The sequence below is a fragment of the Octopus sinensis genome, linkage group LG12, assembly GCF_006345805.1.
Source record: "Octopus sinensis linkage group LG12, ASM634580v1, whole genome shotgun sequence".
Taxonomy (NCBI): Eukaryota; Metazoa; Mollusca; class Cephalopoda; order Octopoda; family Octopodidae; genus Octopus; species Octopus sinensis.
Genome location: NC_043008.1, coordinates 33,891,874 through 33,918,650, shown reverse-complemented (window position 1 = coordinate 33,918,650; position 26,777 = coordinate 33,891,874). Strand labels below are relative to the sequence as shown.

The following is a 26,777-nucleotide window of genomic DNA, read 5'->3' as shown; positions in this document are numbered from 1 at the left end:
AAGTTACGGGGATGTAAACACACCAGCATCAGTTGTCAAGCGATGTTGGAGGGACAAACACAGATACACAAACATGCACACACACACACACACATATATATATACATATATATATATATATATATATATATATATATATATAGATAGATAGATTCATGTGAAATTCTTTAAGTGAATAGATGCACACACTTGGGTGTATGCATTGACAGGTCAACCAACACACCAACTCAACCCCATTCCCACCGGGAACTCCTTCAACACAAAAAATCTTGTTGCTTTGTTAGAAACTAGCTAGTAACTTGTCCCCACACCATCCTTTGACAACCAATGTTGGTTTACTTACATCCCTGTAACATAGAGGTTTAACAAAAGAGACAGAGAGAATAAGTACTAGGCTTACAGAGAATAAGTCCAGGGATCAATTTGTTTGACTAAAGGCAGGGCTCTAGCATGGCTACAGTCAAATGACTGAAACAAGTAAAAGCCTAAAAAAAGCACTTGTGTATACATATATACATACACACATGCACACACATACACACACACACACACATATATATATAGAGAGAGAGAGAAAGAGAGGAGGGAGAGAGGCATGGCTTGCAGGTGCAGGCATGGTTGTGCAGTAAGAAGCTTGCTTCCCAGCCACATGGTTCTGAGTTCAGTCTCACTGCATGGCACCATGGGCCAATGTCTTCTAGTTTAGCCTTTGGGGTAACCAAAGCCTTGTGAGTGGATTTGGTTGACAGTAACTGAATGAAGCCTGTTGTATACATGTGCATGTTTGTGAGTGTGTATTATGTGTGTGTGCGCACGTGCATGTATGTGCATATGTTTCTGTTTGTGTTTGTCCTCCACCACTGCTTGACAATTGATGTTGATGTGTTTCCGTCTCCATAAATTTGTTTCCTACTGAACAAGTTATGTGAACTCTTCTCCTCAATCTGAGAACCAGGATCAGTCCCACAGGCAGCTCAATGTTTATTGTTTTGCTTCTGAAGTGAATTTAAAGCACAAGTGTGAACAAGACTTTTGCTAGAAACAACAGTTCAATTTAACATTGTCACAAGTATGAAAAGCAGTGTTAAAGCTCTAACAATGAAGATTATAATATTATACTGCTTGTCCCTGTCTTTTTTTTTTCCACAGCGGATCTACTTCTAGCATAACGGTTGTCCACATAGTGGTCATCCCTTTCATTTGTATATAATACAGTTTACTGAACCTTCAGATTTTTAATATGCTAGACCACTGGTGTTAAATTGATGTTAGTTTAATTAAATCAATATCCAATTTCTCACCCTCATTTTAAATTGATATATATACATTTCCTTTTATTCTTTTACTTGTTTCAGTCATTTGACTGCAGCCATACTGGAGCACCACCTTTAGTTGAGCAAATCGATCCCAGAACTAATTCTTTGTTAGCCTGGTATTCATTCTATTGGTCTCTTTAGCTGACCCACTAAGTTACGGAGATGTAAACACACCAGCATAGTAGCAAACTGAGGTACACAGAATGAGGCCACTTGGCACAGATTAACCTAGAACGCTGTTGTGCATGCATATTAAGTTTTAACATTCTGGCTCCTTTTTTAGAGTAGTGTTTGGAAAGAAGGGGTTTGGTGTGTGGTCATCACAATAACCACAAAGTTAAACAGATAATCTGCATTAAATTTTGCCAAAAGCTTAGTAATACCTGCTCAGAGACCTATGCAAAGTTTTCAAAAAGTTTTCATCATTCTCGATGCAATCAGGATTTTGTGCAACTGAGAACCAAGTGTGTTTCTGGTCAGCTGAAAGCAGCTTTGGCACAAACTTGGCAGACACGTGTCTCATGACCAAAACTTCAGTGATAATAGACTGAACCGAACCGTAACTAATCTGCACATCCACTGATAACTCATGGATGGTGATTCAACAATTTCCCCACACTGCTGCATGCACATCTGCCATGTTTTTCTCAGTTCTGCTGGTTGCAGGCCACCCAGAATGGTAATCAATATCGACATTTTTTTTACCATCTTGGAAACGACTGAACTACTTGTACACTTGTGCACAGCTCATACACTCCTCTTCATAACTTTCTGCAACTTTGCATGAGCCTCAGAGCAGGTATCGCCATGACAACTTTCTCTGTCATAGTCAAGGCAATGGTTGCACTCTACACACCTTCCTTCCAAGCAGTGCTGGAAACAGTAGAAGTGAGCTAGAACGTTGGAGCTTTGTGCACTTGCCCAGCAGAATTCGGAGGTGATCTTTACCATGTGGTTTCCCTCATCATGCTCTGGCTTTGATACTATTGCAGCAGTCTGGATACTTATTGATCAGACCTCGTATATATATATATATATATACCTTCCTATTACTATTGTCAGCTTTTCTTAATGATAAGCTCTTTATTACCTACTCTATTTCTCTCTCTCTACCGTGATGGGGCTTATATATATATATATATATATATATATATATATGTAGACGCAGGAGTGGCTGTGCGATGAGAAGCTTGATTCCCAGCCACATGGTTCTGAGTTCAGTCTCACTGCATGGCACAATCACCACTGCTTAACAATTGATGTTGATGTGTTTCCGTCTCCATATATTTGTTTCCTACTGAACAAGTTATGTGAACTCTTCTCCTCAATCTGAGAACCAGGATCAGTCCCACAGGACAATGGCAACAAATGTGAATGTGACAACCATAGAGGTATCTCCCGTTTGTGTGTTGCCAGGAAGGTCCTTTCAAGGGTTTATCTTAAACAGACTAAATAATGCCCTTGCCAGCATGGTGTCCCCTGAATCTCAGTGTAGATTTCAGGCTGGTAGAGGCACAGTGGATATGATTTTTAGCCTAAGGCAGCAGCAGGAAAAGGCTTGTGAGCACAACGGAAACCTTTTTGCAACTTTTGCAGATCTAACTAAAGCTTTCATTTCGGCACAATATCTAGAGATGCTCTTTGGGTTGTCCTTAAAAAGCTGGGCGTTTCAGAAAAGATGCTCAATGTCATCATTTCTTTCCATCAAGGGATGATGGCTTCTCTCAGATCTAGCATGAAACCATTTGATTCATTCACAGTTTCAAATGGGACAAAACGTGGCTGTGTTCTTGCACCACTCTTATTTGTTTTCTATTTCTCCACCATATTGGAAACAACATTCAAGGGTATTAAAGAAGGAGTAAAGTTTGAGCACAGAACTGGTTGTGGTTTGTTCAACCAACAGCATTTCAAAGCAAAAAGTAGTACTTTTGTGCAAACAGTTTAAGATTTACTATTCACATACAAGAGAATCCATCATATATATATATATGTATATATATATATATATATATATATATATATATATATATATATATGTATGTATATATATGTATGTATATATATATATATATATATATATATATATACACACATACATACATACATACATACATACATACATACATACATACATACATGTATGTATGTATCAGTATAAACCTTAAAAAGCTAAGAGGTATAAGGGGCGAATACATTTATTTAACCACTTGGCATCTATAGGATTACAGCTGTTTTGAAACATTTTTTATGCAGTAATAATTTCAGTGTGCAATAAATTATGTTCACATGATTATATCCATATGCATGATGTGTATTATACAATACGATTGTATATTCACAAATCATTAAATTGTTGGTATTACTTCGATATTCTGGTGATCTGATGATTAGCTTACTTTACTTGCATTCATTTGTGAACAGGAATTGTATAATGTACTACGTTTTTATACTGATACACACACACACACACACATACAACACAAACACACACACACGTATGTATATATACATATGTATGTATGTGTATATGTATGTATATATATGTAAACGTGGTCTGATCAATATGTATCCAGATTGTTGCTACAGTAACGAAGCTCGAGTATGGAGAGTGAAGCTGCTTGGCACAGATTGACCATGAACTCTGCTGCACATGCGCACTAAGATTTAATGTTCTAGCTCACTTCCGCTTTTTACAATAGGACTTGGAAGGTAGGTGTGTAGTGTGTGATCATCGTATTGACCATGTCAGAGAAACTTGAGCAGAGAATCTGCATCCAATTTTGCCAAAAGCTTGGCAATACCTGCTCAGCAGCCTACACAAAGTTTTTATAAAGTTTTCATCATTCTCGACACCATCAAAGAAATCTTGTGCAACTGAAACCCGAATGTCTTTTTGGTCAGCTGAGAGCAGTTTTGGCACAAATTTGGCAGACACATGTCTCATACCCAAATCTTCAGTGATAATGGACTGAACTGAAACATAACTAATCTGCAAATCCTCTAATAACACATGGATGGTGATTTGATGATTTCCCTTCACAGCTGCACGAACATTTGCAATGTTTTTCTCAGTTCCGCTGGTTACGTATCTCCCAGAACGGTCGTTAATATTAACATTTTTTCAGCCATCTTGGAAACATCTGAGCTATTTGTACATTTGTATGCGGCTCATACGCTGTTCTCCATACATTTTTTGCAACTTTGCGTAGGCTTCTGAGGTGTCACCATGACAGCTTTATCTGTCATAGTCAATGTGATGATCACACGCTATACACATTCCTTCCAAGCAAAAAAGTGAGCTAGAACATTAAAAGCAGAGTTCAATGTCAAGCTGTGCCAAGTGGCTTTACTTTGCATGCTTTGGTTTCATTTCCATGGCAACAGTCCAGATAGTCGTTGATCAGACCTCGTATAAGTGTGTGTGTGTCTGTATGTCTGTGTGTGTATGTATGTATATATATATATATATATATATATATAGTTAATAATATTAGGGTAATAAAAATTTTAGAAATTTTTACTACCAGTGACCTAGTGTAAAAAGATTAGTCAATAGACTATATATCATTCATATAAAAAAGACAGTTTACATTAAAACACATTAAGAGGCTTCCATCATAGGGATCCTTTACGCTAGAAAGAACAGTTAAAGTCCAAACCACTAATTAGGGATAAATTCTCGAAGGGAATAAAAAATAAAAACATTTACCATCTAATTTCTGGACCATGGTTTCTGACTTATTTTCGTAAATAAAGATTATTATTTACCAGGCGATGTCTTTATCTACAGGGACGCCATAGATTAAATATATTTATATATTTATATTTATATATTTAATCTATGGCGTCCCTGTTGATAAAGACTTCGCCTGGTAAATAATAATTTTTATTTACTAAAATAAGTCAGAAACCATGGTCCAGGAATTAGATGGTAAATGTTTTTATTTTTCATTCCCTTCCAGAATTTATCCCTAATTAGTGGTTTGGACTTTAACTGTTCTTTCTAGCGTAAAGGATTCCTATGATGGAAGTCTCTTAATGTGTTTTAATGTAAACTGCATTTTATACATATATATATATATATATATAGGAATGTGTGTGAGTGTCCTACTCATGCATACATGAATGCTACATGATGATGATGATGTATTATGTATGTTTTAAAATTCAAATAACTTCATATATTCTGTAAGCAGCTTCAACTTCACTAATTTCTTCTGCACAAATACTTATTTGGATTAGTAGTGATTTCTCTTTTCTCTAACTCTCTCTCTCTCTATCACTCTCCCTCTCTCTCTCTCTCTCTCTCTCTCTGTATATATATATATATATATATACAAAAGTTAGAGGACTGAACATTAAAAAAATGACTGCCTATATGCTAGATATAGACGTCAAAATAACCATTTTCCACGAAGAATTCAGCTAAATTTTTTCTTAAGATTACATTCTTCGTGGAAAATGGCGATTTTGACGTCTATATCTAGCATATAGGCAGTCGTTTTTTTAGTGTTCAGTCCTCTAACTTTTGTAAGTAAAATTTTTTAATCTTCGGATTTTTTTAAAATATGCTAGGCCACTGGTTTTAATAGATTAATATCAATTTCTACACTTATTTAATTTTAAATATATATATATATTTATTACTCGCTAACTACCTAGACATATGATATAATTTACCTTCGGGCTTTAGCTGACAGCCTTTGATTTTGGCACCAGGGTCATCGAGTGAGCATCTATAAGTAGCTGAAGTATTCAAGTTCATCAAATAAATCTGCAAAGAATTGATTAAAATTTAAAGCACGTTGCATGTAACACACACTCACACATACACACACACACACACATATCTATATATGTATGTATGTATGTATGTATGTATGTATGTATGTATGTATGTAATGAATGTATGAATGTATGTATGAATGTATATATATATGTGTGTGTATATATATATACATATATATATATAAAATCCATGGTTTGAAATTTGGCTGGTCCTTCTAGCATGTTAGGTGTCCTGTCAGGGAACCTCTTAAATGTACACTAATTTTATATGAATAATATATAGTCTATTGACTATTTTCTGCATGCTAGGCCACTGGTAGAAAAATTTCTATAATTTTCCTGCCCTGTATATTTTCCTAAGATATATATATATGTGTGTGTGTGTGTGTAAATATGTATATATATATATATATATATATATATATATATATATATATATATATATATATATATATATATATATATATATATATATAAATATATAAAGTTAATCCAAACATGAAAACACAAAGAGAAAACACAGCAATGCGAGGACGTGGAACAAATATAGTATTATTGGACGCTCAGGAAGGAAAGGAAGAAGGACGGTTTAACGTTTCGAGCAGAGCTCTTCGTCAGAAACATAGGAAAAGGAAAGATCCAGAGAAGAGAAGACGGAGGAAAAAAAGTCGCCAACAGTACACACGCGGTCACATTTTGAATGGACATACATATCTATATATATATAAACGGCAGTTTGTCTGTATGTGTTTCTGTGTGTCTGTTTGGTTGTACCCTCACCCTGACCACGGCTTTCAACCGATTCTGATGAAACTTGACACACACATAGCCCAATGTCATAATTCAAAACTAACGCAGCGAAAATTTTGAAAAGTTCCCCCAGTTCGGAAAAAAATCGATAAATTCGACATGGGGTCGAGAATCAGAAACACAAACCACAGACTGTCTAGGGGACGCAACTCGACCTTTTTTAACTCAAAAAAAATTTACCATCATTTTTTTCCCATTTTTATGCTATTTTTTGGCTATAACTCTCTAAAAATGCTTTATAGTTATTTCCCTTACAAACCTGAGCAACGCCGGGCGATACTGCTAGTATATATATAAAGGGAAGTTTACGAAAATAAACAAAAGACGAAGGCAAGTGGTGTACAAACAAACAGATGTATTAGTATAGTGCTCAGGAATAGAAAAAGTCGTTTACGTTTCGAGCCTACGCTCGTCTACAGAAAGATACACAGAAAAAAACAAGGAGAGAAATAAAATGTGTGTAGTAGCTAACGATCTATCATGGCGTCTCATATATATATATATATATATATATCTTATCTCTTATGATAAAAGGCAGATTTTATCTGCCTCCCAAACCGTTTGTTTTTTATACAATTCTACAATATAGAATTTACCTATCATTTTTACAAGTAGGTTCCATCGGGTCGTGGCATGTAAAGTTTTTTAAATTTCCCCCCCAATTAAGCAAAAATTCGAGAAAAGTAAATATTTTACGATTTCCCTCTTTCATTTAAAGTGCTTCACTCCTACTATTACCACCACACTTTCTGCTACTTTCCCTTTGCAAGTGTGCAACGATTAAAGTGAAACTATTTATATAACAGGGATGAACTGCTTCACTCATGCTATCACCCTAATTTCTCCTACTTTCTCTTTGCAAGTGTACCTTAAACCACTACTCAAAAAATAATACACAGCAAACAGAAACAAATAAATACATAACGATTTACTCCTCACAAAATTTCTTCAATTAGAGTTTACCTATGATTTTTCCAAGTACTACCATTCGGTCATGGCATACAAATTTCTTTCAATTTGACCCCCAATTAAGCAAAAATTCGAGAAAACTCAATATTTTACCATTTCCCTCTTTCACTTCAAAGGCTTTACTCCTTCCATTACCACTACACTTTCTCCTCCTTTCTCTTTGCCAGTGTGAAACTATTAAAGTGAAAGTATTCCCTTATTATGTGTGTGTGTGTGTGTGTGTGTGTGTGTGTGTGTGTGTGTGTGTGTATTAGCAATTCGTATAAAATTGCATCAATGACTTGAACTTGAATAAGTGGTTTCACATAAATGTGGATAAATTAAAAAGGTTTGTCGTTATTATTATTACTGTTTGACTATTGTAATCACGTTTGTTGGTTCCTCGTCAGGGAAACGTTGTTGTGTTGCATTTGTTAAATAATTGTAAACCGTAACCCTCCCCCTTTCGGAGAAGGGGCTTTGGTTATTGTTTCAAAATTGAATTGTGTCCCTGTTTGGGAAAATTGACAATATTTTCACCGTTTTTACGGAAGCATTTTTGTTAAAATGCCTTCGATAGAAGAAAGTCCAAAAATGAATTTCGCTGCAGCCGTACACTTCTATACAAGAGGGAGGACAAGATCCAATTGATCGAAATTGCAAGAGACGGGCCTACAATTCCAGTCTGTTATATATTTTGAGTATTGTTATCACTAGCGATATCAAGATATAACTTTCTATTTTGTATTTTATGTGTAGATGTATATATATATATAGATGTACATGTAATATGTACACATATATATATACACATATATACATGCATAATATATCTACCCATACACACACACGCACACATAGGGGCATGTGTGGCTGTGTGGTAACAAACTACTTTCGAAAATACTGTACTTGATATGAGCGGTAGTGCCTTGCCGGTCTATGGCCTACCTTCAACAAACCGGGAACGCACAAACACTCTGTCTTCACATTTGCTGCGTGAGACATGTTTTAATGTTGATGAGCTTGCCGAGTACATAGCCGACAATGAGCCAAAGCTCCTTCCAGAACAGAAGTTCGCTTACAACTCCGTTGTTAATTCAGTCCGGCCCAAAGCTGGGGGATTCTTTTCCTGGACGCTCCTGGGGGCACTGGGAAAACTTTTCTCAACAAATTAATATTGGCTGAGATTAGGCGAACACAAAGCATTGCCCTAGCTGTGGCATCATCTGGAATTGCGGCTACTTTGTTGCCAGGCGGCAGGACAGCTCACTCCACTTTCAAGCTTTCGCTTGACTTAGCGAAGACTGAGACACCAACTTGCAACATCAGTAACAGCTCCGATCAGGCAGAAGTCTTCAGACGATGCAAGCTTATCGTTTGGGATGAATGCACGATGGCCCACAGAGGTGCTCTTGAGGCACTAGATAGATCTCTCAGAGACATCAAACACTCTTCAGCTCCCATGGGAGGCATAACACTTCTTCTTTCAGGGGACTTCCGACAAACACTTCCCGTTATTCCCAAAGGGACTACAGCTGATGCAGTAAGTGCGTGTCTTAAGTCATCCACATTGTGGCCACTGGTGAAGACTCTCAAACTTCACACCAATATGCGTGCTCATATGCGACGTAATATCACATCAGCAGCATTTTCTCACACCCTCCTTGCACTTGGCGAAGGCAAAATACCAGGGGATGAAAATGGTAATATTGCCATCGATTCCATTTGTACCATTGTTAAAACGCCTTCTGATCTCAGAGAGGCAGTGTTCCCAGATCTACAAGCTAATTATCAGAATATGGATTGGATTGGCCAAAGGGCTATTCTGGCCCCGAGGAATAAAACTGTTCACCATATTAATGATGAAATGCTAAAATTCATTCCTGGGGATGTCTATGTATATAAGTCTATCGATACAACTCCTGACCCAGAGGACGTCATCAACTATCCTATAGAGGTACTCAATTCCTTTGAGCCCCCCGGAATACCACTACACATTCCCAAACTTAAAGTTGGTGCCCCTATAATGCTCATTAGAAATTTGGTACCCCCAAAACAATGCAATGGCACACGTTTGATCGTTTAGTCCTTATCTCCCACCGTAAACTTATATCAATATTTGCCTGAATAGTCATCATAATTCAGTGCAATCATTAACAGTACTTTCAAGCAATTCAGCCCCGAGCAATTCTGCTAGTCTTATGATAAAAGGCAGATTTTCTCTGCCTCCCAAACCGTTCATTTTTTATACAATTCTAAAATATAGAATTTCTTCAATTGGAATTTACCTATCATATTTCCAAGTAAATTCCATTGGGTCATGGCATGTAAAGTTTTTTCAATTTCACCCCCAATTAAGCAAAGATTCGAGAAAACTCAATATTTTACGATTTCCCTCTTTCATTTCAAGTGCTTCACTCCTACCATTACCACTACACTTTCTCCTCCTTTCTCTTTGCAAGTGTGCAACAATTAAAGTGACAGTATTTATATAAAAGGGATGAGCAATTAATACTGGTCATCCTTTTTGCTAGAAGAAGATCCGCTATGGTCTTATATGCTACACCACTGGTTTTCAATTCATATTAATCAAATTAACATTCAATTTTTCACCTTTATTATGTGTGTGTGTATTAGCAATTCGTATAAAATTGCATCAATGACTTGAACTTGAATAAGTGGTTTCACATAAATGGGGATAAATTAAAAAGGTTTGCTGTTATTATTATTACTGTTTGACTATTGTAATCACATTTGTTGGTTCCTCGTCAGGGAAACGTTGTTGTGTTGCATTTGTTAAATAATTGTAAACCGTAACCCTCCCCCTTTCGGAGAAGGGGCTTTGGTTATTGTTTCAAAATTGAATTGTGTCCCTGTTTGGGGAAATTGACAATATTTTCACCGTCTTTACGGAAGCATTTTTGTTAAATTGCCTTCGATAGAAGAAAGTCCAAAAATGAATTTCGCTGCAGCCGTACACTTCTATACAAGAGGGAGGACAAGATCCAATTGATCGAAATTGCAAGAGACGGGCCTACAATTCCAGTCTGTTATATATTTTGAGTATTGTTATCACTAGCGATATCAAGATATAACTTTCTATTTTGTATTTTATGTGTAGATGTATATATATATATAGATGTACATGTAATATGTACACATATATACATGCATAATATATCTACCCATACACACACGTACAGACACACGCACACATAGGGGCATGTGTGGCTGTGTGGTAACAAACTACGTTCGAAGATACTGTACTTGATATGGGCGGTAGTGCCTTGCCGGTCTATGGCCTACCTTCAACAAACCGGGAACGCACAAACACTCTGTCTTCACATTTGCTGCGTGAGACATGTTTTAATGTTGACGAGCTTGCCGAGTACATAGCCGACAATGAGCCAAAGCTCCTTCCAGAACAGAAGTTCGCTTACAACTCCGTTGTTAATTCAGTCCGGCCCAAAGCTGGGGGATTCTTTTCCTGGACGCTCCTGGGGGCACTGGGAAAACTTTTCTCAACAAATTAATATTGGCTGAGATTAGGCGAACACAAGGCATTGCCCTAGCTGTGGCATCATCTGGAATTGCGGCTACTTTGTTGCCAGGCGGCAGGACAGCTCACTCCACTTTCAAGCTTCCGCTTGACTTAGCGAAGACTGAGACACCAACTTGCAACATCAGTAACAGCTCCGATCAGGCAGAAGCCTTAAGACGATGCAAGCTTATCGTTTGGGATGAATGCACGATGGCCTACAGAGGTGCTCTTGAGGCACTAGATAGATCTCTCAGAGACATCAAACACTCTTCAGCTCCCATGGGAGGCATAACACTTCTTCTTTCAGGGGACTTCCGACAAACACTTCCCGTTATTCCCAAAGGGACTACAGCTGATGCAGTAAGTGCGTGTCTTAAGTCATCCACATTGTGGCCACTGGTGAAGACTCTCAAACTTCACACCAATATGCGTGCTCATATGCGACGTAATATCACATCAGCAGCATTTTCTCACACCCTCCTTGCACTTGGCGAAGGCAAAATACCAGGGGATGAAAATGGTAATATTGCCATCGATTCCATTTGTACCATTGTTAAAACGCCTTCTGATCTCAGAGAAGCAGTGTTCCCAGATCTACAAGCTAATTATCAGAATATGGATTGGATTGGCCAAAGGGCTATTCTGGCCCTGAGGAATAAAACTGTTCACCATATTAATGATGAAATGCTAAAACTCATTCCTGGGGATGTCTATGTATATAAGTCTATCGATACAACTCCTGACCCAGAGGACGTCATCAACTATCCTATAGAGGTACTCAATTCCTTTGAGCACCCCGGACTACCACCACACATTCTCAAACTTAAAGTTGGTGCCCCTATAATGCTCATTAGAAATTTGGTTCCCCTAAAACAATGCAATGGCACACGTTTGATCGCTAAGTCCTTATCTCCCACCGTAAACTTATATCAATATTTGCCTGAATAATCATCATAATTCAGTGCAATCATTAACAGTACTTTCAAGCCATTCAGCCCCGAGCATCGCCGGGAAATTCTGCTAGTATACATATATATATATATATATATATATATATATATATATATATATATATATATATATATATATATATATATATATAACCCTTAACTCTTATGTTGAGGTGGTATAAGGCCCAAAATCGTCTTCAATAGCTCCAGTGAGAACAGCAAATGGAAGTTTGCTTCTGACTGTCGCTGCTTCTACTCATAAGCACTTGGTAGAACATTTTTCTGCACTTTTGAATAGACCATCATCCGTTGACATGAGGATGATAGAAAAAATGGAGCACCTTCCTATTATAGAAGAGATGTCATTTGAACCAACTCTAAAGGACATTTATCTAGCTGTGAATAAGCTGAGTAACAATAAGTCTCCAAAGTCTGATGGAATCTGTGCAGAAGTCTTGAAATATGGGAGCGACAAAATGTTTGAACTTTTAAATATATTAATTTGTGATGTAGGAGAACTGAGAAAGTGCCTCAAGACTGGATTGATGCCATTTTAGTCTCCTTGTATAAATTGGGGCCAAAGGATCAGTGTGGTAATTCTCGTGGGATTTCGCTTTTGTCTGTGGTTAGAAAGGTATTCATTACATTCTGTTAGAATGTTTAAATACTTTCATTTTTCCAAATATGGTGTTTGCGTCTCGGTGTGGTTTTAGCTCCTCCAGGGGCACAGTTGATGGTATCTTTACTATCAGACACTTGCAGAGAAAGTGCATTGAACAAAATCTTCCCCTATACCATTCTTTTGTTGATTTGAGCAAAACATTCGAAACTGTTAATCGAAATTCCCTGTGTCTAATTCTAAGAAAAATAGGTTGCCCAGAAAAATTTGTAAACATGATCTGGGTTTTGCATCAAGGTATGAAAGAGTTAATTTTGGTGATAGGCTCTCTGAATCTTTTGCCATGGAAAATGGAGTAAAGCAAGGAGACCATGATGCACCCACCCTCTTCGCAATATACTGTGCTGTTGGGCTAACACACACTTTTCAGAACTCAGATTAGGGTATTTACATAAAATATCGAACTGGGAATGTTTTTAATCTGACCAGACTGAAATTCAAAACGAAGGTTTTCACTTCACTCATTTGGGAACTCTTGTATGTTGACGATTGTGATCTTGTCAGTCATTCTGAAACAGGTCTGCAATCTCTTGTATCTACATATAACTCGGTTTGTGATGATTTTGGCTTGACCACCAACTTGAAAAGAAAAAGAGCTATAATGTATCAACCTGCACGTGGTGCTGTCTACAACCCCACAAAAATTTTTGTTAAAGGGACTCCCATGATAATAGAATTTTCTCCCTGATAACAAACTACAGATTTTTCTGTAGTATTTTACTTGACGACACACACGGATGGGCAGGGGAAGGTGATGAACCTCATTCGTATTTTGAATTCGGCGGTATTAACACCGAATATGATCTGTCTGATACCGTTAGGTGGAGAGATATGTTCAATTCTTCCAGTGCTTTCGAATTTAATATTTTTAATATTTAATATTGTTGGAGGACCATGCTGATGAAGAAAATGGTTGGGTAAAGTATAATTCTATATTCTTTATACCGATCTAATTCCAAAACGCGTACATGGGTGACCAGATATAGATTGATTTTCGTTATTTTTCCTCTCTGCCAGCGTGGATTGTTTTCAAGTTTTTTTGGTTTTTCTGGGAGTCCCTTTTTAAAGTAGAAGAAATAGCTAAGGTTTTTTAGCTCCTTTTTCTAAACTTCGGAATGTGGTAAAGCAAATCTTTGCTGAACCCTACTTATAAAGTATTACTTAAGTTTACCGTGAAATGGTCCTTTTTCATGCCGAATTCTACTTGGTGAAATTATTGATATAGGCGCAGGAGTGGCTGTGTGGTAAGTAGCTTGCTAACCAACCACATGGTTCTGGGTTCAGTCCCACTGCGTGGCATCTTGGGCAAGTGTCTTCTGCTATAGCCCCGGGCCGACCAATGCCTTGTGAGTGGATCTGGTAGACGGAAACTGAAAGAAGCCTGTCGTATATATGTATATATATATATATATATGTGTGTGTATGTTTGTCCCCCAAGCATTGCTTGACAACCGATGCTGGTGTGTTTACGTCCCCGTTACTTAGCGGTTCGGCAAAAGAGACCGATAAAATAAGTACTGGGCTCACAAGGAATAAGTCCCGGGTTCGATTTGCTCGACTAAAGGCGGTGCTCCAGCATGGCCGCAGTCAAGTGACTGAAACAAGTAAAAGAGTAAAAGAGTAATTAATTAATTTTACACTTTGTTATTATTGATAATTATACATACATACATATATATATATATATATATATATATATATATATATATATATAGAGAGAGAGAGAGAGAGAGAGAGAGAGAGAGAGAGAGATCAAAAGCCTTCTTCAGCCGCGTACAATTACCACACCAAAGACATGTATCACATTATAGTAGGTTTGATAAAAAGTTTAGGAAAAAACCGACTTTCATTGGGAAAGTAAATCCTCATAGGCGTATATGGCATTGCGAGACTCAAAAACAAATCGTCCATACCGTTTTTTCACTCGATAAAGAATGAAGGAATTGGATGTTGAGAGAAAGGGGAAATGAGGGGAAGGGGGTGAAGCCTTAATGAAGTTGGGATCACAAAAAAGAAAAAATGTATATGTATAAATTTAAACATAATTATAAAGGATAATAATAAATATAAAATATAATAAAAAAAGTAAAGATGTAAAAAAATAAGTATATAAAGATACAAAGGATGTCACGTATAGGGCCATAAATTCTAGAAATGTATTGTGAAAGTGTAAAAGGTACAAGAAATAAAGGGTAAAAGATAAAATAAAAAGTAAAAAAATAAAAAGGAAATAAAAAGAAAATAGAAAACAAATATCGAAAAATAAAGACAAAAATAAAAGAATAAAAATTAAATAAATAAAAAAATAATAAAAAAAAAGGTGAACATAAAGATAAAGTGAGATAAAAATAAAGGGATACAGGAGAATACATGGCGGTTAGAGTTTTGATGCCGTGGTGAGTGTCGTAAATTATTTTTAATTATTTGGGGGAGGGGAGCAATATAGTAGTGGGCGAATGGTCATTCTAAGCTACATGCTCAAATGTAATGAGTCTGTATGTATGTGTGTGTCTATATACTTATCTACTTTCAAATATAAAAGCGTCTGGTACTAGTCCGGGGTCGGTGTTATTATCAGTCAACATATACACGCACATGTATATATATATGTGGACCTTTTCATTTCCAAGGCCTGTTTTGTCAGATTTTTCTAGTTAACTAAATAATTTGAAACTTCGTATACTGGTAGAGTGTCTCAAAAGAAAACACTAGTTTCAACTTGTTTATTTGAGAAAAATGTATTTTATAACTTTAAGGGTAGATTAAATCTGCGAATTTTAACCAATCGTATTGTTTGTTTTCATTTGAAATAATTAACTGCATTATCTTAGTGTGACGTAGAAAGCTATTTTGTGACGTAGACAGCTGTGCGTAGGTCTGTGTTTTGTGTGCGTGTGTGTGTGTTTGATGGGGTGTGGGAGACAGAAAGTATGTTGTGTAAGTGAAGTACTTCTGTTAGTGTGTGTGAAGAGACAGAGAGAGATAACTGAAATTTTTTACTCGGTGTATGTGTATATGTATGTATGCATGTATGTGTGTGTGTGTATGTATGTATGGCAGATTCAGTGTTTACATTATTTCGAGTTAAAACGAAAGATTACCAAAGAAAATTTTGTCTATATCTTCGATCACTGTCATTATTCCATTGAGTCAACCTCATTATTTTCTACATAGCAAAGGTAATCTTTCGTTTTAACTCGAAATAATGTAAACACTGAATCGGCCATACATATATACACACACATACGAAAGATTGTCAAAGATAAAAAGTTACAGAAATAAAAGTTACACGAATAAAGAAAGGAATAAAAATCACAAAAAATATACGAAAATTTACAAAAACTAAGTTAGTTATATAATATATAAGTTTAATATATAAGTTAGTTAATAATACGGTAACCGGGTGTTTACATTTCACGTATGTTAAATACGTCAGCAAAATAGCCGTTTACGTCTATTGAGACGGAGTAAATAATATGAAGCCGAAAGACCGAATACCATTGGTTAAAATTCTAATTATTAAACAACGTTAAACTTTGAAATTACAATTCCGTTTTCATTCTGGTTTACAATTATGTTTTCTTTTGACACATTCTACCAGTATACGAAGTTTCAAATTGTTTGGTTAAGTAGGAAAAATCTGAAAAAACAGGCCTTGGAAATGAAAAGATCCCATGTCTATACACACACACATATATATGTATGTATATATATATACACACATACATATACACATACATATACATACGCATGCATACACCCACATGTATGCGTCCGTACATGTTCACACAAGTTCATGCATACACACATCTGCGTACATATGCATACATACATACATACGTATACACACGTGCATATGTGCATATAAGTACATATATACAAACACACCCAAAAGCATAAACATACACATATGCATATATACACCCACATGCACAGAAATCTGTACACCCATTCACATGCATATATATCCCTATGCACTCGTACAAAAAAAGTACAAATATATATATATATATATATACACATACACATATATACACCCATACATCCATATATATACATACAGCTACACGCACGCGCACAGACATACTCACATGCACACATATGCCCATATACACATATACACACATGTGTGCGAGTGTGTGTACATTACCGTAGGTACATACTTCCACGCAAGGATACGTGTAACTCTCGAAAGATATAGATCTCCACACCTATACGTTCGAAGATTCATTCATGCACACACGCAAAAGAACTCACATATTCCAAATGTTTGTCTCGAATACGGTGGTGTAACAATTATAAATAAATAATTAGCAAGTTAATGATGTGTAAGGGTAAAGCAGAAAAAAAAGTAAAAGATGCGGTAAAATTAGAGAAAAATAAAAACAAAAATAAAAATAGGGAACAATAAAGTAAACAAAAACTTAGAGAATTAAAGATTAAGAAATTAAAAATAAAGGAGAAAATAAAGATAAGACTAAAATAAAGGTAAAATGAAGATAAAAAAATACTAATGAAAGAATAAAAATAAAATAGGGCTGAAAGAGTAAACTGAGAATAAAAATAAAAATAACATAAAAATAAAGGTGAATGTAAACGTAAAAACCCAGAAAGGTAGGAGAACAATCAGAAAGGAAATTGTGGAGTTAGGAAGACATAGGCAGGAAAAAGAGAAATTAGGGAACGATCGTAAGCGAAATAAGAGAGGTGAGGGGGGTAAAAAAAATACACGGGAAAAAAATTCAAGGAAATAGACTCAATATCAAAGTATAGAAGTGGAAAATGAGATAGGAAAAGTAATCGAGAAGTGAGTTATGTATATGAGCCTAAGCCTTGTAATATTTGAAGGTTTTAGTTAATTTATGCATACAAGATGTTTTAAATTCAGATCTTTTATTAATTAATTTGTTTTTCTCCTTGAATTTAATGATATTCAGGAGTTCTACGCAACACAGTTGGCACCCTGTTCTATTATTTTTATAAGGCGCGGCTGATCCGATAATGGACCACCTAAGGCTAAAATCTATATTATTGTCTTTAAGCTCCCAAATTTTTCTAGATAAAGAGGTACTACTAGCCTTGTGTTTGAGCCTAAAGGATGACCGGTGGTTATAGAATCTGGATTTCCAGACGGATGAGCAATCAATGTAGGTAAGTGTGTTTAATTGGGTACTTACTTCACAGGAATAAATTACGTTTTTAGCTAAACATTTTCCGCGTAAACGACAGGCGGGTGCATCTTCACAGTTGCATCCGCAATTTGCAATTCCCGGCCGTCTGTTATTACTCCTTGGGCAGGTAATTTCGCTATGGTTACTGTTGAGGTTACTATTGTGGTGGATGGAAGCTCTGCTAGTATTTTCGCCGTTGTTACTGTTATTATCACTATTGGTGCTATTTAAGTTGTTTTGGTCTATATTTCCTCCACTTCGAGTCCTGATATTGGAACTGTGTTCTGCGTTATTATTATTATTAATGCTAGTTATACAGCTATTACAATTGGTATAATTAAGTTCACGATTGTTATTCAATGTGGATTGAGCTATCACATTAAACTGTCTTCCTAACTCCACCCTTTCCTTTCTGGGCTTTTACGTTTACATTCACCTTTATTTTTATTCTCAGTTTACTCTTTCAGCCCTATTTTATTCTTTCATTAGTATTTTTTTATCTTCATTTTACTTTAATTTTAGTCTTATCTTTATTTTCTCCTTTATTTTTAATTTCTTAATCTTTAATTCTCTAAGTTTTTGTTTACTTTATTGTTCCCTATTTTTATTTTTGTTTTTATTTTTCTCTAATTTTACCGCATCTTTTACTTTTTTTTCTGCTTTACCCTTACACATCATTAACTTGCTAATTATTTATTTATAATTGTTACACCACCGTATTTGAGACAAACATTTGGAATATGTGAGTTCTTTTGCGTGTGTGCATGAATGAATCTTCGAACGTATAGGTGTGGAGATCTATATCTTTCGAGAGTTACACGTATCCTTGCGTGGAAGTATGTACCTTCGGTAATGTACACACACTCGCACACATGTGAGTATATGTGCATATGGGCATATGTGTGCATGTGAGTATGTCTGTGTGTGTGCGTGTAGCTGTGTGTAATATATGGATGTATGGGTGTATATATGTATATGTGTATGTGTATATATATATATATTTGTACTTTTTTGTACGAGTGCATAGGGATATATATGCATGTGAATGGGTGTACAGATTTCTGTGCATGTGGGTGTATATATGCATATGTGTATGTTTATGCTTTTGGGTGTGTTTGTATATATGTACTTATATGCACATATGCACGTGTGTATACGTATGTATGTATGTATGCATATGTACGCAGGTGTGTGTATGCATGAACTTGTGTGAACATGTACGGACGCATACATGTGGGCGTATGCATGCGTATGTATATGTATGTGTATATATATGCCTGTATATGTATGTGTGTATATGTATATATATACATATGTGTGTGTGTGTGTGTGTGTGTGTATGCACATGTGCGTGTATACGTAGATATTTGTATGTAGGTGTATGCGCGTTTTTTCTTTGTGTGTATGTGTATATATATATGTGTGTACGTGCGTGTGTGTATATGTGAGTATATATATATATATATATATATAAATTTTAGGGTAGCAAAAATTCTAGAAAAATTCTCCGCTACCAGCGGTCAAGTGAGAAAGAAAAAATAGTCAATAGACTATATAATATACATTCAAACATACAATGGATGGCCATAATAGGACATCCAACACACACTAGAAAGAGCAGATAAACTCCAAACCACTAATAGTTGTAATTTTGAAATGGAAAGAGAAATAAAAACGTTTACCCTCTCCTTTCTGAACTATGCATAGTTTCGGCAAACATTTGTAAATAAAATTTATTTATTTACCACTGGCGTTGCCTCGTCAGCATAAAAGCCTCACGTCTATATGCTATAAATTTTCAAAATCCACCGCATTCGCGCGGTTTTCTCAGCAGTAAATATAAACTGCCGATTTAATTTCAAAATTAGCCAAAAAATCATTAATTAATAAATTTTAGGGTAGCAAAAAATTCTAGAAAGATTCTCCGTTACCAGCGGTCAAGTGAGAAAGGAAAAAATATTTTGAAAATTTATAGCATATAGACTCGAGGCATGCTTGTTATCGCCTCGTGAATATATGGTAGTCCTTGGCTTTTCCGCTGACGAGGCAACGCCAGTGGTAAATAAATTAATTTTATTTACAAAAAGTTTGCCGAAACTATGCATAGTCCAGAAAGGAGAGGGTAAACATTTTTATTTCTCTTTCCAGTTCAGAATTACAACTATTAGTGGTTTGGAGTTTAGCTGCTCTCTCTCTCTCTCTCTCTCTCTCTCTATATATATATATATATATATATATATATATATATATATATAGAGAGAGAGAGAGAGAGAGAGAGAGAGATAGATAGATAGATAGATAGATAGATAGATAGATAGATAGATAGATAGATAGATAGATAGATAGAGATTATATGTGTGAGTATTTGTGTATGTGTATATACATATGTATGCGCGTGTGTGCTTATATATGGGTGTATATATATATATGGGTGTATGTATGTATGTATATATATATATATATATATATATATATATATATATATATATACATGTGCGTGTATATGTTGACTGATAATAACACCGACCCCGGACTAGTACCAGACGCTTTTATATTTGAAAGTAGATAAGTATATAGACACACACATACATACAGACTCATTACATTTGAGCATGTAGCTTAGAATGACCATTCGCCCACTACTATATTGCTCCCCTCCCCCAAATAATTAAAAATAATTTACGACACTCACCACGGCATCAAAACTCTAACCCATCATCTCTAACCGCCATGTATTCTCCTGTATCCCTTTATTTTTATCTCACTTTATCTTTATGTTCACCTTTTTTTATTATTTTTTATTTATTTATTTTTTATTCTTTTATTTTTCGTCTTCATTTTTCGATTTTTATTTTATTTTTATTTTCTTTTTATTTTATCTTTTACCCTTTATTTCTTGTACCTTTTACACTTTCACAATACATTTCTAGAATTTATGGCCCTATACGTGACATCCTTTGTATCTTTATATACTTATTTTTTTACATCTTTACTTTTTTTTATTATATTTTATATTTATTATTATCCTTTATAATTATGTTTAAATTTATGCATATACATTTTTTCTTTTTTGTGATCCCAACTTCATTAAGGCTTCACCCCCTTCCCCTCCTTTCCCCTTTCTCTCAACATCCAATTCCTTCATTCTTTATCGAGTGAAAAAACGGTATGGACGATTTGTTTTGGAGTCTCGCAATGCCATATACGCCTATGAGGATTTACTTTCCCAATGAAAGTCGGTTTTTTCCTAAACTTTTTATCAAACCTGCTATAATGTGATACATGTCTTTGGTTTGGTAATTGTACGCGGCTGAAGAAGGCTTTTGATCTACCTGTTACATCAATTATGCATTGATATAAGTTGTTCAATGAAGCCCGAAATATGTGTACCGCAAAATCCTTTGCGTCCTGTTTTTCTTTTGATACATATATCCTATCACCTATACCACTAGCTGGCATATACAGGTGCTTACATTTATCAAGTATTAACCCTGAATTTATATATATATATATATATATATATATACTCGTCTAAGTTTGCTAGTTCGCGGTACGCCCGCCCCCTCCACCTGTACCGGAAGTCCCTATCCTTTGTCATCTGTTGGTTGTCTCCTATGAACATTTCTAAAGGCTTTGTGCCTTCCCCACCCCTACTTAGGGTTTATCTCCTATGTAAGGTAGTGATCATATAGTGCAAAAATATGATAGTGTAGTATATGCAGGTTGAACTTAAGGCTATTGTTTGTTTGTGAATTCTGCCAAATGCGAGCTCTCTTTTCAGGAACATGACGCTGCTGTGCCCCGCCCCAGGGTCTCAAGGGACCATACCTCCCACACCCTCAGAGCTGGCACTCTCAACGTCGACACACTGAAAGGTAGGTCTAGTGAGATTGTTGAGATGCTTGAACGGAGATGTGTCGATATGTGCTGCATCCAAGAAGTATGGTGGAGAGGCGGTTCCGCTAGGTTTCTCACAGGTAAAGAACACAGGTACAAGATTTTCTGTGCAGGGAACACTGATGGGGTCGGGGGCGTGGGTATACTTCTTGAAAAGAATTGGGTGGATAAGGTAATCGAGATAATCAGAGTATGCGACAGAATACTTAAGATTAGATTAGTGCTTCATCATGGGTTAGCAACCATTATCTCAGCCTATGTCCCTCGGTCGAGGCTACCCGATGGATAGAAAGACCGATTCTATGACACCCTCTTGCAGACTACCTCGTTGACGAATGACAGGGACCTTCTCTTTGTGGCTGGTGACTTCAATGGACATGTTGGATAACATACAGGGGACTTCCATGGCTTACATGGAGGCTACGGTTTTGGTTCCTGCAATGAGGAGGGAACCAAGCTGCTGGAGTTCTGCGATGCAAATGATCTTATGGTTTGCAATACTAACTTCAGGAAACTAACTTCAGAGATTTAGAGACATATTACTTGAAGCCTTTGACGAAATAAAAGGGCATATAGCTTCACACGATGTAGAAGTCAGCTGGAGGTTTCTACGGGAAAACCTGCTGAGGGCCACTGACTAGATCTGTGGATGGTGCAAAGTCCCCTCTCGACCCAAAATAACGTGGTGGTGAAACAAAGTTGTTGACAGGGCTATTAGAGAAAAGAAACAGGCTTGGAGGGACTGGAAGAACGGTGGTAGCAAGGGATTGTATCAGACTGTCAGAAGGGAAACTAGGAGACAGGTTTATTTAGCCAGAGGTAAAGCAGATAAGAAAAAATTTGCCAGTGTTCTGCAACGTGAAGACCAAAGACTTGAGGTATTTCGTGTTGCAAGACAGTGTGAGAGAGAGGATCGTGATGTTGTAGGAGAGAAATGTGTCCGCATGGATGATGGTTCACTTGCACTAAAGAAGGCTGCAAAGAGAGAAGTTTTGAGACGCCACTATGAAAGGTTGCTCAATAAAGAAAATGAATGAGAGAGAGTCTGCCGAATGTCGACCCAACAGACGTACCAGCTATCCGAGTCGACAGTACCTTGCTAGATAAAGTAATTAAGAGTATGAAGACAGGAAAAACCCCCGGACCACCAGGAATCATTGCAGAGATCCTCAAAATATCTGGCAGTGTTGGCTATAGCCTAGTTACCCGTATAGTTAACCAGGTGATACACAAATGAATCAAACCCAATGACTGGTGTAGCAGCACTATAGTCAACTGTTACAAAGGTAAAGGTGACGCTTTAGATACAAATAATTACAGCAGTATCAAGTTGTTGGATCAGGTAATGAAGGCCACGGAGAGGGTCATAGCCCAACTAATTAGGGAGAGAGTCAGTTTAGATGAGATGCAGTTTGGGTTCGTGCCAGGGAAAAGCACCACTGATGCTATATTTTTGGTAAGACAGCTGCAGAAGAATACCTAGCCAAAGATAAACCTCTGTACCTGGCTTTTGTTGACATAGAGAAAGCCTTTGACAGGGTCCCCCATTCCCTTATCTGGTGGTCAATGAGGAAACTAGGGATAGATGGATGGTTAGTGAGAGCTGTGCAAGCCAGGTACACGGACGCTGTCAGTAAGGTGATGGTTGGCAACGAGTACAGTGAAGAATTCTGGGTAGAGGTAGAGGTAGGGGTCCACCAAGGTTCAGTCCTCAGCTTCCTCCTATTTATCATAGTCCTCCCATAACAGAGGAATTCAAGACAGGATGCCCCTGGGAGCTCCTCTATACTGATGACCTTGCTCTAATTACTGAGTCGCTATCAGAACTAGAGGAGAAGTTTCAGGTGTGGAAACAAGGATTAGAATCGAAGGGCCTTAGAGTCAACTTAGCTAAAACCAAAGTCCTAAAAAGTAGGAAGGCAGGCAAACCACAAATCCCTTCAGGTTGATCGCCCTGCTCAATCTGTAGAAAAGGCGTAGGTAGAAACTCTATAAGATGTACCCAGTGTAAGCTATGGACACATAAGAGGTGTAGCAATATCAAAGAAGGCTACTTTGGAAGATAGTTTTTGTATGTGGCAGATGCTCAGGAGCAATAAACACTGAAAATGTGCAGTGAACAACTTCTGCCATATTCCAGGGAGAAAAACTAGAAGTAGTTGATAGCTTCCGTTACCAAGGTGAAACATGGGCTGTTACTGCTGAGGACATGAGTAAGCTTGCAAGGAATGAAGCGAGTATGCTCCGATAGATGTGATATGTCAGTGTGCATACTCAACAGAGTGTAAGTACCTTGAAAGAAAAGTTAGACCTAAGAAGCATCAGATGTGTTGTGCAAGAGAGACGACTGCGCTGGTAAGTTCATGTGACGAGAATGGATGAGGATAGCTGTGTGAAAAAGTGCCACACCCTAGCGGTTGAGGGAACCTGTGGAAGAAGAAGACCTGGGATGAAGTGGTGAAGCACGACCTTCGAACAGTAGGTCTCACCGAAGCAATGACTAGAGACAGAGACCTTTGGAAATATGCTGTGCTTGGGAAGACCCTGCAAGCCAAGTGAGACCATAACCTCGAAATCAAATTCGATGACTGGCATCTGTGCTAGTGGAGCGCTAAGAGCACCATCCGAGTGTGATCGTTGCCAGAGCAGCTAACTGGCTTCCGTGCCGGTGGCACGTTAAATGCACCGTTCGAGCGTGATCGTTACCAGTGTTGCCATACTGGCACTTGTGCCGGTGGCATGTGAAAAAATATTTGAGCGTGGTCGTTGCCAGTGCCGCTGGACTGGCTCCTGTGCATGTGGCACGTAAAAACACCATTTGAGCGTGGCTGTTGCCTGCACCGCCTGACTGGCCCTCGTGCCAGTAGCACGTAAAAGCACCCACTATACTCTCGGAGTGGTTGACATTAAGAAGAGCATCCAGCTGTAGAAACTCTGCAAGATCAAGATTGGAGCCTGGTGCAGCCATCTGGTTCGCCAGTCCTTAGTCAAATCGTCAAATCGTCCAACCCATGCTAGCATGGAAAGCGGATGTTAAACGATGATGATGATGATGATATATATATATATATGTATATATATATATATATATATATATATATATATATATATATATATATATATATATATTAATAATTTAATAAAAAATAATATAAAATGTACAGTTATTCACCAAAAGTGAATGATATTGATTTAAGACGATGATGATGAAAATAATGAAGGTAATGTCTGCACAGCAAAGAAGATTTAAAGCTCTTCAGGTGACGCCTCTTCTTCGGGTGTATTAGGAGAAGTCGTATTTCCGTGCAAGGTTTTCTTTGTGGGCTTGAACATTGTGATGGGAATTTGCTGTTGTTGTTTCTTCTTGGTAGAGTTTTATATGTCTGTATGGCAGCATCGATGGTATTTTTAAAACTGGAGAGAGCAAACCATATAGGGATCCCATGTTTCCGCCTCCCGTTGCAATTCCTTTGCTGTCCTTAAAAGGTCGGACTGACATTCGATTGCCAGGCCTTTCTAATCCTCCTCTTCCTTTGGATCTAGCACTTCCTTCCCCTCTTTGCTGGCAGACTCCGTTAACTCCAATAAATCTTCGTCTGTCAGGGTTTCAGAGTGGGCATCGATGAGGTCGTTGACCTCATCTTGCGTGATATCAAAACCAGTGCATCCAGTGGACAGGCAGCAGATTTTTATTCTAACTTTTGAAAGCCCTCGGGTTCGCAAACTTGTAGGTAAGTCCTGGTTTCATCATGAATCCAACAGCATTGCCACACTTAAATAGCCTCACTCTGTCCTTCTGTGCCTTAAATACTAGGACTCTGGCTTCGTCCCTCATGATGTACTTTCTGGAAGGTATCTTCTTCCAGAACAAGCTAGTTTCGTCCATAATGAAAACCTGTTCCAGCTTGTATCCCTTGTCCTCGATGATATGCCTGAAGGTCTCGAGGTACTTCTTAGTGGTTTCTTTGTCGGTTGATACTGTCTCTCCAAGCAAGGAAACTCACCTTATTTTAAACCGTTTCTGGAAATGGTCAAACCATCCCTTGCTGGTTTGAAAATCTTCGGGCTCCGGTGCTGTCAATGATCTAGGTTCTGGTTCTTTGGTGCCTTCTGCTTCGTTTCCTCTGTCAAACCACTGGTGTAAATTCCACGCTTTCTCACGGATGATGTTACCACTCAAGGGATGTTTATTTCCCCCTGCAGTCACTGATCCACAATGCCATGGCAGACTCTATTTATCGATGTAATATTACTTCCGGTTCAGACGTCTTTTTTTAAATAGGTAGTTCTTCCTCTCAGTTGTCCAAAAGAATATCTAATCATTACTCTACATTTAGACATATCAACAAATATAACAATACTGGGCTTAGTAAATTAATTTGGTCTCTAAAAGAACATAATAAACAATTTGATTTGGACTGGAATATTCTATCTAAATCATTTCCATATGATAAAGGTAAATCTTTTTGCACGCTCTGTAACGATGAACTTTATTTCATCCTGTTCTCAGAAAATCCACTTGTTAACACGTTTAAAGAATGCATTTATAATTGCAAACATAAGCAAAATATACCTATAGTTCATATAAGTGATTTCTATCAATCTGTGAAATTCGACCTTTAACTGTCTTCTTACATTTCACTCCCACTAAATATATCTATTTCCATGCCTTTA

General features: G+C 37.1%; 1 protein-coding gene across 1 annotated transcript in view; it reads right to left on the bottom strand.

The window, feature by feature from the left end:
* The window catches only part of LOC115218130, a 413,677-nt gene that overhangs the window by 160,959 nt on the left and 225,941 nt on the right, over positions 1–26,777 (bottom strand). Inside the window, exon 10 of the mRNA XM_036507768.1 lies at positions 6,000–6,093. Coding sequence (XP_036363661.1) covers positions 6,000–6,093 — 94 coding nt within the window. The remainder of the gene's footprint in view (positions 1–5,999; positions 6,094–26,777) is intronic.